The sequence below is a fragment of the Lepisosteus oculatus genome, chromosome 11, assembly GCF_040954835.1.
Source record: "Lepisosteus oculatus isolate fLepOcu1 chromosome 11, fLepOcu1.hap2, whole genome shotgun sequence".
In the NCBI taxonomy this organism is placed as follows: domain Eukaryota; kingdom Metazoa; phylum Chordata; class Actinopteri; order Semionotiformes; family Lepisosteidae; genus Lepisosteus; species Lepisosteus oculatus.
Window position 1 is genome coordinate 19849014 of NC_090706.1, and position 14241 is coordinate 19863254.

The 14241-nt window shown below is 40.3% G+C and overlaps 1 protein-coding gene across 1 annotated transcript; it reads left to right on the forward strand.

Moving 5' to 3' along the window:
- The first annotated feature begins 276 nt into the window (after nucleotides 1-276).
- LOC102684456 (tumor necrosis factor ligand superfamily member 14-like) lies at nucleotides 277-10330 on the forward strand. Its single transcript, XM_015348887.2, has 5 exons — nucleotides 277-636; nucleotides 2801-2962; nucleotides 5063-5114; nucleotides 5666-5719; nucleotides 9158-10330. The coding sequence occupies exons 2-5, from the start codon at nucleotides 2807-2809 to the stop codon at nucleotides 9568-9570; spliced, it is 675 nt and encodes a 224-aa protein (XP_015204373.1). The 5' UTR covers nucleotides 277-636; nucleotides 2801-2806; the 3' UTR covers nucleotides 9571-10330.
- Nucleotides 10331-14241: the final 3911 nt, after the last annotated feature.

The following is a 14241-nucleotide window of genomic DNA, read 5'->3' on the forward strand; positions in this document are numbered from 1 at the left end:
CCCAAAGCTGGCAGTAACAAAGCCGTTCACAAGAGGCAAAACGCTCTGAGTACAGAAAGGCGTCCTCAGAAACTGATGTTACTTTGAAGCTGGCATCCCAAGAACTGAGGGGCAAATTCCAACAGCCACTGTAGTTACAGTTGTCTTTTTCAAAAGAAAACAACAAACAAAATAACTGAAGTCAAGGTTTTTGTTTTGTCTTTCTTTTCCCCACGGGCTTTACAGGTTTGCCTCTGTCCCTCCCGAGTCTGATTAGAGACTGTGTGGACACGCGGGGCCGGAGCAGTGATATTTAAATGGCTGGCTGTGACGCCCTCGCACTTGTACATAACGCCGGCGACCACTACTTCCTCTCTTGCGCTGGTGCATACCTCAGAGAGAGAGAGGAAAAAAAACAGGGCTTCTGCAGCGCCTGCGAAACAGCTCTGCATCTCCATCACCTTTCATGACACACATAACTGAAGGAAACATCTTGGTTTTGTAAGAAGTCAAACTTGTAACAGCAGTTTTGGATTTCCTCAACCACTTTTCAGGCCTTTGCCCTCCAGAGCCCTGACTTCGAGACCTGCACAGCGAGGGTTAGGGTGTTCAAACCAAGTCCTGCAGCTTCTCTTTTTCTTCTGACTTTGATTTGAGGTGAGCCTTTAATTATTTAGGGATGCTTCATCCTTTTGTTTTGATGAGGCCATTCCTTACTGTTGACAGGAAACAGTGTTTTGTCTACACTATTTTATTTAAATTGTTGTACAATCTTTGAAAATCATCACTGTTCCACACTGTACCAAGTACTAGGTTTCAGAATAATTTTTATTGAGTTATTTTTCCATGGCCTGCTGACGAGAATCAAAGCAGATGAGCCTGTGAAAAACTAAGATCTAGATTAAATTAAAAAAGTGGCCCATGCCACCCAAAAGTCACAAACCCATGATGGCAGGTCTATTTTTGCCCGGAGGCTTTAAGTACTTTAAGTACATTCTAATGTGTCTGGCAGCTGGGAAAATTTAATTCTTTGCAGCTGTTGAGACAGCTATATTAGTGCAAAAGATTATTTGATAGGCTAAGAAGTTCTTAGTTCTTAGTTCTTAGTTCTTAGTTCGAAGTTCGAAGTTCGAAGTTCTTAGTTCGAAGTTCGAAGTTCGAAGTTCTTAGAAGTTCTAAGAAGTTTGAAGTTCTTACAGAGTTCTAAGTAAATTGATGTGATCCTTGATGTGGGCACACAGGATTTGGTGTAACATGCCTGACTGCTCTCTGTCTATCTCTGTGTACAATCTAAAGGAGAAACACAATAGCTGGGCCCCATAGAGTAACCTAACCTACATATCATGACCCATAATAACTGAGGGCTTCAGTCCATCCCCAAAATTGGATTCTCTGTTTTAATTTTTTTTGTGGATAAGGCACAGCTGAGATGGGTAAAGTTACTGTCTCTGTATTACTGTATGTAAACCAAGAAGCCTTTATCCAGTCTGAAAAATTATAACATGATTAACAAAGTGACAACTTCTCCTCGATGTTTATTATCCTCTCTTCATTTTGTCAAGTTCAGTACTCAACATTTCCACAGTTCGATCATACTCACAGAACGGGGGGAAACATATGTAGGTTGTTTGTGTAAACATACATGTTGGTCAGTCATGCCTCTGAAATCCATCATTGTTAACTGGGGCTCAATAGTAGTTCATCAGTAAAAAGCTCCTGCTTGATATGCTATAGCAGGACCACATACTGTAGGTACACAACTGATTGACAGTTTTTGTCATTCCAAAAGTCAGCTGAAATTTTCTTTTATCTCTGCACTAAATGGGCCAAATATTAACTAGACATCTGGGGCACAGTCTGCATTGTATGTCCAATCCAGTCTTGTATGTGCCAGGCTACCAAGTGCCAAGTTAAACCACAGAACTACTTTATTGAAAAAACACAGCCAGCTCTTTCGTTGTCACTTAAGCATATGGGAAGTGGTCAGCACTCTTCAATTTGATATTTGAAATTAACCTCAGCAGCCAGCAAGGAAGTCTACACAATGTGACCAGTCAGCTTATTTCAGTGTTCCCTGCTCTTTTGCACATCTTGAGGACCACCTTAAAATAAACTCATTAATAGTTTGATAAATTTTCTGGGAAATTGTCAAAGCTTCCATCTAAGCACACTTTGCTCCCCATTTTTGAAACAACTGTCACCAGGTACAGACCAAGCAAGAAATAAGAGATGTGATTTTTTTCACTGACAAAATGGAAAATCAGCTTGATTTTATCTTGTGTTAGATAACACCTCTAAATTCTTACACTGAAACACAATGTAAAGAAAGTATGCTAAATGAACTTTTGGCCCAAAGAACCATTTATTTGGATTTCATCTATCTGTAACTCCAAGAACATAGTAAGTTTTATACAAAAATAATCACTGTGGTCATATGCTATTTGGAGTCTAGTTTATTTTTACAAGTGTTAAACAGTAATGGGGTATTTTCCCTCTTCAGAGAACTGTCTCTCAATGGCATTGTCCAGAGGGGATAGTCTTTTAAAGAACAAGTGCCCCTCACCAACTTCACAACCAATGTGGGGATTCAGAAAAACAAAAAGCTTGTTTTGCTGTGAAAGCATTTTGTGTACATTTTATGTTTCTTTGAAGGTTAACAGGCTTTCAAGCACACTACTCTAAACCTGAAATCAGCAGGTGCTGTTGCGTTGACTAGTTCTCCTCTGTATTTCTCATTATGTATTTTATTCTGATTTTCAACTTCTCAGAGGTGAGTGCATTCCATTGCATCGTGTGAAAAACAATCCTGTTACTTTGACAGTTAAGAATGACAGACCCTGATGCTGGAGCATCCATGACTCCAGAACTTCGGAAGAGGAAGAGCCGGGTCTCCTGGAAACTGCTCTACATCTTAATAGCCCTGGCGCTCCTAGCTGTCGTAATTGAGGGGTACCTCATTCACTGCCTGCGGATGAGAAGCCCAGTAAGTACAACCTGCAGCGTCTGATCTGGGAGTGCGTTTGTTTCACCAGTCAACCTAATAACAGGATGTAGAAGCTTCTGCTTGGACCTCTACACAATATTACAAACTACATCACAATATCCCACTTAGTTACTTTTATTTCATATAGAAAAGAACTTCATATGTAAGTACACCTGGAGCATGAAATAAATTATCATTCTACTTCTGGTGTCTAACTGAGATACATGTATTCAGTAGGTTAACCATGGTCCTGACACAAGACATGCAGTGATGGTCCCAGCACATTAGTTTGGCCAACATTACTTGGATTAATTTGAAAGACTTTATCCAAGCAACAGTTCCAACAACATAAACACTAACGCATAATAATCCATTGCCCAATAGCTCACATTGGATAAAGCTATGTGTTACTTTTACAACAAAGAGGCGTGGGTAGAATCTATGAAGTACTATTGGCCACATCAACTACAGAACATCCACCAACTCTTTCCCAATGCTTACTCACTGTCCGAGGTTTTGCAATCAAAGATAGCCCATCACAGAATATCTGACTCTCTCAGGAAGAGACAGATTAGTAGAGAATCATGTTGGAGAAATGTTAACAAAATAGTGTAAAGACTACATATGGAATATAAGATTTTTAAACAAAGAAAAAGTATCGTACTGGTGCAGTTCAAGAACATGCCAGCTATCAGTGTCAGTGAGTTTTGTAATACTAAGCTGATGAAGTACCCTGCCAGTGAGTATATTAAGCATTAAAGCTTAATTTGCTCCATTTCCCTTAGACAGAAATTTAACCATATCTTACAAAACATTAACTTTCAACTCTGTGACCTTTCTTAGTTTTCATCTTTTTAGTTTTAATGAGTTTTATTTCAGTTTTTACCTATCTTAACATTTATTGCATAGTAAACCCACACTTAAGTAGATATGAGTATGAGTAGTGAATAGTAGGTTACCTTTCTGTTGAATTTCTCTGTTTAATATCCATTTTAAAAGAGGATTATGTGCCTCATTTCATTCAAGTGGGAAAATAGATCTTTTTAAAAAAGTTTAACTGACACTATGCCACTCTCTGACTGCAGTGTCAGGTATATATGTATTCAAAGTACAGAGAACTCTGTAGAGGTAATCAGCTCATCTATCTAGAGACGCTACTTATACTTTAAGAAGACAGCAGTCAAGGGTCTGAGACGAATCCAAATGCAGGCAGACAAGCAGACAAACAAGCATGTAGATGAGCAGGAAAACACGATCCAAAGTGTAGTCGAAAGCTAAGCAAAGTTGATAGCCAAGGTGACACTGGAGCAAAGCACAAGAAGAATTCAAAATGTGAAGTCAGATTGCAGCAAGATCGGGAATCCAGAAAATAAAACAAAGAGGGAACACAGACCTAGAGAACAAAACTGTGAGGCTCAGAATAAAACTCTAAAACTAAGATATGAGTGGAGAAATTCTCATTTTAATGAGAATCCCTGAGAAGTCTGTAAATAGTCTGTTCCCCATGAGACAAGTGTGGTCGTCAATTGTGTGCAGGTCTAACAGACCTCCTTCCTGATCATGTAGTCACAGCAACTAGCTGATTGACCTAGTTGAGGCTCTGCTGGATGCCATGAAGACACTAACGCTTTCTAAAGTGCTCCAGTGGGAGCAAGTATGACACACATTTGACACACATCACAGGATGCCAGTCCATTGCAGAAAAAGACTTAAACACACTCACACTAGAGCCAGTTTTCCAAGAATCCAATTAACTTCTCAGCTTGTCTTTGGACCACGGGAGGAAATCAAAGCACCCAGTAGTAACAAACATGAACACAGGAGAACATACGAACTCCACACACCAGCTATGGATTTGAACCAACACTATGAAGCAGCAATTCTAACAACTGCACAACCATCCCACACCCCAGATGTTTATGTTATCCCTTTATTCTTTACTGCAACTTATTAAACAACACTTTACTCCACTCTGGTGTACAGAACTTGGGGGGAGGGAGTGTCAGACCCTTGTGATGATCCAGTTTAATCGCAGTTATTTATTGTTGATTTTTAATGAGAATCCCTGAGAAGAGAGAAATAATTGCAGTTCTTTTATAGGAACAAGATAAGGCCAACAATGAAGAAATCACAAATGCAAAACAGATCCATGGTATGTCCCTTTCATTTCTTATCATTTAGTTTTGAACATTTTACAAAATATTTTATGTAGTATTTAAGGTACTTAATGGTTAATGTAATCATTTATCCATTTAAATTACTACGTGGAATATACTATCCTTACCATGTTGACTGAACATTCTAAAAAGTCTAAGTAGGATGCACTGCTTTCATAATTAAGAAGATGCATAAAGGTGGAAATAATGATTGTATTTTGTTCCTACTGTTCGAAAAGGTTTGCAACAAAATCTGCAAGGTGAAAAACCAATGCAATCAGTAGCTTGAACACACTGTTGATGAGAAACAATATTGACAGCAGAAACTGAGCTTCTGCAAGTCTCATGTGCCATCTCTTATCTCTTTTTTACAGTATATTCATTCTGAGTAAACAGCATTATATTTAATCTAGATAGAGCTTCATGATGCCACCTGAGATAACTCTATTGTGTTGTGCACGGTGCATGTGAACATACTCTCTGTTTGCTTATTTATCATCATTGGGTAAGACTCATTAAGTTGTGTAATTCTTTCTATTCCATACAGAAGAAATCAAACATATGCACAGAGACTTGACAAAGCCTTCAGCTCATGTCACAGGTAAGAGCTTTTGTTTCGGAATCCAATCAACAGTAGTAGTAATAATAATAATTCCTTTAGTTTTTACAACATTTTTAATTCCAAAGGATCTAAAATTAATTTTACCTATAGGATGGGACCCACATTATTGGGGTGACTGCACTGGCAACATGACTGCTCTCTACAGAAGCCTCCCAGACACCTAAGCTGAACACCCTAATCAGGAATGTAGATTTCCTGACAGTGGCACCTCTCAGTCTACCAACAGCTGCAACCCGTTTTTTGATCAAGGTCTCTCATTCCAGTACTGATGAGACCTGAGACCTGATAAAATCAGGCTATAAGTTGGAAATGCTGGTGTTCTTTTAAAATTAGCTGCACGTTTGTCAAAATATGCAGCAGGTCTGGCAGTATGTTTACTGTGCCATAGTAAAACATTTAAAATTAGATTGAATAACATGAGATTATAAATGGGATGATGCTATTCATCCAATAAGGGTCTGAAGATCCCATCCAGTTTTTGTCTTGGAAAAAGATGTGTATCAGCTTTAAAAATATGGCTGGGATAGCATGTTCTTAAATCACGTGACAGTCTGTGTACAGAAATGCTTTATGTTTCTCCATCTTAAATACTATTCAATACAAATACATAGTTTCTACCTGTGTCCTCTGGTCTGGGTTTAGCACTTGAAGAAGTCCACTGGGTCAGTCTTTGACCATACAAATACATAGTACTTGTATCAGGTTCCTTCATAGATTTGTACTGTATGTTTAAGACTAAAAACATTGAGGCCTTTTAGGCTGTCAGTGTAAAACATGCCAGTAGTCATGGTTCTGGACTCATACCAAGAAGGTTGTGGGTTCAAATTTTAGGCAAGATTGTTGTTGTACTGTTTAGTAAAACCCAGTAAAGGAGGTTTGAATGTAAGTTGCCTTATATAAAAGATATAAAAGTGTCTTCAGTCAAAGAAAATTAGTGGTGGTAATCATGTGGTTTACATTCTACTGCTAGATGGTGTTAGACATCTTGTGAGGACCTTGTAATGCCAGTGTTGTCCATAACCATAAACTTAGCCTACATTTCTAAGTAACCACGTGGGAGATATCAACAGGACATTGAGCCCTCACTCTAGCAAAATCACAAGTAGCAGAGCTGAACTCTGTCATATGCATTACATGCTTTGCAGCATGCAGATGCTTTTCAGGTAGAGCCCATGGTTAACCAACCATTTGTCTCTAAAATGGAAAAGTGTCTCAGATTTAACCTCATGATGTTAACGGAAGCAAATATCACAGGCACAGTGTCAGCTAAGCTAAGTATAAAGAGGAGGTCACCATGTCCAGAAACAGGAAAAAAAACTATTGACTAAGCAGACCTGATTAGCCATATTTGGTCGCTTATAAAATCAAATGTAATTTAATGTATCTTTAGTAGGGTTTCTGAACAATTTGTTCATTGAAGATGAATATGATGATGATATGGTTACTCATTTTGACCACTTTGATGAGTTCAAAAAAGGCTTCCTATAATTTGTTGGGATGAATGAGTGTTAAAAGAGCTTAGAAGAGATATTGCATAAATAAACTCCCCCTCTGCTCTCTGTGTCTCAGAACTTTGGTTCCTATCTGTTTTTGGTTCCTATTGTGTGTGGTTTGTCTCCCTGGTCTTTCCCAGGTTTTTTGTGTCTGTTGTGTTTGTGCTTGTGTACTTTTTTGTTTTAAGTCTCCGGAGCTCTACTCGACCCACCCTTCCTCCACCCAATAAAGGTTTATACCCCGGAGGAGGGGGTAGCTCTCAGCCGTGGACTCCCGGAGGTTTCCTTTCAGTTAAATGAGGTTTTTCCTCCCCCCAGTGCTGGGCAGCTCATTTATTTGTATGGGCGTCAGGAGCCGCCCATGAAGGGGGGGGTACTGTCACACCTCTGCAGCCAGAGGGTGCTCCTTCTCTGTCCTGTCCCTAGTTTCCAGTCTGCTGTCCTTCCGGTTCCCCTCTTTCCCTTGGGCTTTATATTTCTGGGTCTTGCACTCTGTCCTCGCTCAGCATTGACGTTCGGATGTCCTGAAACCTGCCTAGCACCAGGGCGCCCCATGTCCGCTCCCTGAGGGCATAGGTTTCAATACGGCATTCCTGAACTCTTTGCACTAATGAGCCCGGGCCTTTTTCCCGTCTCGCCGCTACGCATATGGGTCTTTTTCCGCTCTCCTGCTCCCCACGGTTAGTCACTTTGGACGTCCGTGACACAGGCAGGTTGCAGATGGAGAAACTGCTGGCAGCTTGCAGACGGGGAAACTGCTGGAAGCACACAGATGGGAAAACTGATGGCAGCGTGCAGATGGGGAAACTGCTGGCAGCATGCAGACAGGGAAACTGCTGGCAGCGCACAGATGTAGAAACTGCTGGTAGCGTGCAGATGGGGAAACTGCTGGCAGCGCACAGAGGTGGAAACTGCTGGTAGCGTGCAGATGGGGAAACTGCTGCCAGTGTGCAGACAGGGAAACTTCAGGCAAATGTTTTGCCGTAACCGGTGAAGATCAAAGCTAGTAAATGAGAGAATAAACACAGTCCAAGGCACAAAGAGGAATCAGTGAGAGTGGTCGGGTTTAGCAAAGCAAGGGTCAGATAAAGCAAGGGGAGACAAGTGAAAAACAGTTCATAACAGAGACAAATCCAGAAGACGTGGTCAGGGCAAAGCTCAGGTTGAGAATCCAGGGACAAACAAGCAAGACAGGAACACAGGAACCAAGGTGGGTAGGGAACTAAGGAGCAAATGTAGAAACAGACCACAATTGTTTCAAAAAGCCTCAGAGATCTCAGAGCTCTGTCAGATCTGAGTTTAAATATCCTGAACCACCTGAAGCTGGTGTGGTAAAAAAAGTATCTAGGTGGTCCAGGTCTGTCAGGTTGTCAGTTTGGTATCCACAGCAACAGGCACTGAGTGACAGATGAGTGGAGGTGTGGCTAGCTGGTGTGTTAGTGTAACTTGACTGGCAGGATAACAGCATGGGTGAGCATAACACAAAAGTAAACTACTTTAGTAAGTAGACTTACTAACGTAAAGTCTTAAATAAATAAATATATATATATGTGTGTGTGTGTGCATCCTGCCTTGTGCCTCCCACCTGCTAGGATTGGTGCTGGCTTCCCCGTGACTCTGAATTTAATAAACCTAAAGGATCCATTAAAAAATGGATGGATATTCATGTTCCAGTTTTCCTACTATGTATACTAGATCCTTAAGTTTGTTTAGTTGCTATAAGAAAAAAACATTAATGAAAGATAAAGTCATGAAAATCCTCCTTCCTGAATTTATCTCACCTGAATTCATCCTCTTTCTGCATTTTGTCAGGCAGCATCATTTTCAATTAGGAAGAATAAAAAGGTACTGTAGCTTAGATCTTAATTTTAGCAATTGAGATCAGGTAAAACCGCCATCAATAATAACATGCCTTGTTTTCCAGGCTGTAAATTCAACACCAGTAATGATGGGAAGCTGTCCTGGGAGCCCCAAAACGGAGATGCCTACACCTATGAAATGGACTACAAAGATGGTGCTTTGGTCATTAAGAAGGAGGGATACTATTTCATTTATTCCAAAATCATTTATGGTGAAAGAGATTGCAAAACCGGTCACTTAGAAACCTTCAAGCACACAGTATTTAAGATAACACAGACAGTTTCTAGAGAAGTGGAGCTGATGAGCTCTGTCAGGTCCTACTGCAAAAATGACAAGGAAGGTGAGTTAGTAAACAGCTTCCTTGGTGGAATCTATTACCTTTTAAAAGGGAATCAGATTTTTGTTACAGTGACTGAAACTAAAAATATCCTAGTGCAAACGAGCGCTGAAAATGTCTTTGGAGCTTTCCTAATGTGAGATAATCTCTTCTTACTTTGTCTTAATGAGACTAAGAAAGCGGTTCAGCAAGTCATCTCTGTGTCCCTCACTTCAGTATTGTCCTCAGGTCAAGAGCTTCATGAGTTGCTGAATGGACTGAAACTCTTAGTGATTACATGATAAGAGATTTTGTCTTCACAAAGAATTCGTTTTGAATCATTTTAAAAACTCGATTCTGTGTGAAATAATTCTACTACCCTAAATGTGGTTCATATTTTGTGTAATGTTGTACTTTTCTGCTCTTACTCTTAGTACAGTTAAAGTAAGCATGAACAGTTCCTGTTGTTTGATACAGTTACTATCTGTATGTGACAGTCCAGACTAAAACTGCTCCTAGGCAATGCTTTAGGGTAGGCTGCTTGGCATGTGCAGGATACAGCCTGCTAGATGAACTACAGTTGGGCTTGGTATCTTCCTTATTCAGTATTTGAACTTATGCCTTCCACTGACGTCATGCTGTGTGTGCAAGGACTTGGACTGGCCATTTCAAAAGCTTGAAGAAGAAAACCGGTTGAAAGTATGATGAAAGAGAGAGAAGAAGGGCTGAATAGAAGACTGAGAGAGATACAAGCAGTGAGAAAAGTGGAAACTCCATAAATGCTCTCTTGTTACAGGAGTAGCAGGAAAATGTCTATCCTTTAAGAGGCAGAAAGAGGCTATTAGTGTCATTTTCATATTATTCTGTGTGAATTATCTTTTTTCTATTTTATGCCATAATAAAAGTCAGGACGTTTTTAAACTTTGATCCATGTTTGTGTCCCCCGCTGAGAACTCAGAAATAAAAACAGAAAAGCATGGTAAAGAAAATGAACAGGTTAAATGCTGGGGTACAGCCCAGACCTCATTTATTCTGGTCCTGGGTCATTCTGTTAATGGGCATAGATAGATAGATAATACTTTATTAATCCCATAGGGAAATTGATGTGTTACAGTAGTCCAGCCCAAGACAAGCAAAAACAGACATCAGAATAGTTGTAAAACAAAAGACAACAAAACAAATAAAAATAAAAAATAAAAAATAAATAAATAGGTGTGTGCAAAATGTGATGATCATAGTCACTGTAAAAACAATAAAATATGTGCAAAATGTGCATAGGTTTATACAGACTGATTGTCCAAAAAGTACAATGGAGCAAACATGCTGTCCATAGACGAGCAAATGAAGGGCTAACAGTCCTAGCCAAGGGTAGCGTTATACACCCTGACAGCTGCCGGGAGGAAAGACCTGCGGAAATGTTCCCTTGAATACCGTAGCTGGAGCAGTCTGTTGCTAAAAGTGCTCCGCTGCCCAGTAACAGTCCCATGAAGCGGATGAGAGGTGTTGTTCATGATGGCTGTGAGCTTGGTCAGCATTCTCCTCTCAGCCACCACCTCCATGGGGTCAAGGCTCATCCCCAACACAGAGCCAGCCTTCTTGATAAGTTTATTGAGACTATTTGCATCTTTTGTCATGATGCTGCTGCTCCAGCACACAACAGCGTAGAAGATGGCCGCCGCCACCACTGATTCATAAAAAAAATGTGTAGCAGTGTTCCACACACACCACACACACAAGGACCTGAGTCTCCTAAGAAAATAGAGTTGGCTCTGGCCTTTCTTGTACAGGGCGTCAGTGTTACCAGACCACTCCAGCTTATCATCCAGGTGTACCCCTAAGTACTTGTAGGAATGGACGCCCTCTATGTCCTCACCCTCATCGCATGATAGGGATTCCTGAAATGGCCGAAGATCAGCAGGATTTTCTAAGGCCTGAACCAAACTGGATGTTCTTTGCTTCCTGTGAAATACAACTTGCTGGGTGCCTGCAAGTTTGCAGTGATGTCAGTGAGAGATGCTTCTTTCCCCTAATCAATGCAGACTGTCCTATAAGCCACTGTTGAGCTAGCAGTAAGTCAGTAGACAATGGCTTTAACAGGCAAATGTGTTGAGTGTATATGAACACATCCTTATACTCCTTGAACAGCACAGAAGCTGTCATGGTAAGTCGAGCTGTTAAACAGGAAAGCTATTAAATAAAATCTAAAATGGCTATTCCAACCATTAAGGAAAAGACATAAAAAATAATGTATTATGCAAATTAATGTGGTCGACACAGCGTCGGCACTTTTCATTGTGATCTTTAGTGATTTCTGCCAGCAGTCAACAACAATGACTACAGCACAGGTCCCAGCAGAATGAATTCTGCCTACCCTATTTTTTACAGCGAAGTACAGAAACCCTTTTTTTTCAAACTTTTTGCATCACTTCTTGAAAAATGAACTGGAATCCTGCATCCACATGAAAAAAAAGAATGTGGTTTCCAGCCATGAGTGACTTCCAGGACAGCTATTGCGCTAAGCAATTTCACAATCTTCCTTTGCTTCTAAATTTTCCTCACATTGATTTTGTTTTCTTTTCCAAAAAGAATGAGAAATAATCTTTACGCGTTCAGTTGCCGTTATTAAAAACTGCACTTTTGCGTGTTTTGTACACACATTATAAAATAAATTATATTTATTATAAAAATGATTTTCTCCAGACAGCACAGTGGTGCAGTGGTTAGCATTGCCAATGAGCTGGGGACCTAGGTTCAATTCCGCACTTAGGGAGCTATGTGTGTCATTGTGGCATTTCTATTGTTCTATATTAGAGATCAGCTTTATAACAATGATTGTTCTATATGTATGTGTGTTCCACCACATAACAACAAATAACTTGCAATGACCATATCTATTTGTTCATCTCGGAGTTAAAAAGACCTTTTCAAGAAATATGGCTGCACCTAGATAGAGTGCTTGTATTTCCAGTGTGACATTAATTATGAATTAATAGGATAGCAGATGGGCAGCACAGAGGCGCACAGCATGAAGGCCCTGTGTTCAATTCTGGATTCTTGGGTGCTGCCTTCATGGAGTTTCTATGTTCTCCCAGTGTTCAAGTGGGTTTCCTCTGGGTGCCCTGGTTTCCTCCCACAAAGATATACTTGTAGGTCTACTTGTGACTTCTAGGAAAACTGACCCTGTTGAGTGTGTGTGTGTCCGTGTGTACCCTGCAAAGAACTGGCAGCTCATCCAGGCAGGCAGCCCTGCCTTGCACACACTGCTTGCTGGAATATGTCCCGGCTGCTCCATGATCCTGTACTGGTTAAAGTGGACAGAAAATTAATGGTTGGATTATTTTTTCTGCTGAGAACTGATGGCAATATGTCTGTGTTGTGAATGCCATCTAAATCCCTTCCTACCTGGCGAGAGTCAGCACTGTGCAAAGACTAATCTTTAAATAGCCCTCCCTATAGAGCTCTCTATAGTTAGCTCTTTCCATATTCAATCAGGAGTTTATTGCTGTAAATGTTTCTGTCAGAGTCTTTATTTAAGAAATATACATATAAATTGAAATGCATGCTTGTTCAAAAAGAAAACCTTATAATACAATCATCAGTATTATAGTATCAGTATTACATCAGCTGGCCTGAGCTTAACCAACACACTTAGTGTGTTGAGGTCAAAATATCTAGAATATATTGTTTGTACTGTACATTGAGTTTCGTTTTTGGATTTTCCCATTTTATGATTTGCTTCTGTCTTCTGTTGAATGATGCATTGCCCTTACTTACACAGTCTCCTTGTTCATTGAACCCAAAGGACATTTTGCAGGACCTCTGTTGTTTAAGAGAACATACAAGCAAAATAAAATAAAATCTACAACCTTGTGTGGTGTTTAGGTGGTGGAGTTTTCCTTTTGCAAACAAATCTTTACACCTTGTTAAAAAACTACTAATCACACAAATGGTTTGAGGGGCAGGCACACCTCAGAAGTGTCATATTGATCACCAGGTATGCCTCTACCATAGTCTCTGCTGTAGTTATCCCTTGAGGGGGGGCAGCTCTTTATTACTATACTTGACAGAACCATTGCTCGGAAGCAATGAACAAAACAAGTTCAGCTCTGCAACACCAGCTTCTTAAAAGTAAAGCAATGCTACTCCACTCCAACTGCCACCAGGTATTACACAATGCTTTATCATTCTGTCTCAGTAAGGACTCTGTTTAGTTCTAATCAGCGTTACCCAGAAAAGGCTGAAAGGTTGCAAAGTCAGACAGATTTGACATGTTTGTTATTTACTAAGCAAATTAGCTGACGAGGGTGAAAGAGACATGCATTTCACCTCAGAGGACCGCAAACCTGCTGTGGTGTTCCTGGCTGCCTGGCCATACAGTGCGCAGCCTGTTTGAAATGAGTAGGACTGAGTGAGACTGAAACCTCACGCACAAAGTACAGGTTTCTCACAGCTTGAATTTCATGTCAATTTATTTCTGCACATCGCTGCTCAGCCCCACACACACCTTCCCCAGGAAATTAGCCAACCACAAAGCGAGCAGCTCTGCATTCTCTATTTAGCAATGCTCAGACAGAAACAGCTCTATAAAATCAGCTCTTTCTCATGGGTCAATTTTATTCCTGTGCAGCTTCATAGAAAAGGCCTTGGAACTGACCAGGTGTGTGTCATGACAGAGCCCTTTTCTAATTTTACACAAAAGAATACAGACATTGTCTTGTCTGTTCCATGCAGCACAGCAGACACCCAATCAAGGTGAACAAGTCACCTAAAAAAAGAGTAAAATTAAGAAATTACAGAAACAAAAAGAAGAGGTTGTTTTCTGACTAGCTAAA

Bases quoted from the DNA above. Each gene is read 5' to 3' on its own strand.
- LOC102684456 (XM_015348887.2), top strand. From the start codon at position 2,807: ATGACAGACCCTGATGCTGGAGCATCCATGACTCCAGAACTTCGGAAG. The intron at 2,963-5,062 runs GTAAGTACAACC...GTTCTTTTATAG, and splicing joins GCCTGCGGATGAGAAGCCCA to GAACAAGATAAGGCCAACAA. The intron at 5,720-9,157 runs GTAAGAGCTTTT...CTTGTTTTCCAG, and splicing joins GCCTTCAGCTCATGTCACAG to GCTGTAAATTCAACACCAGT.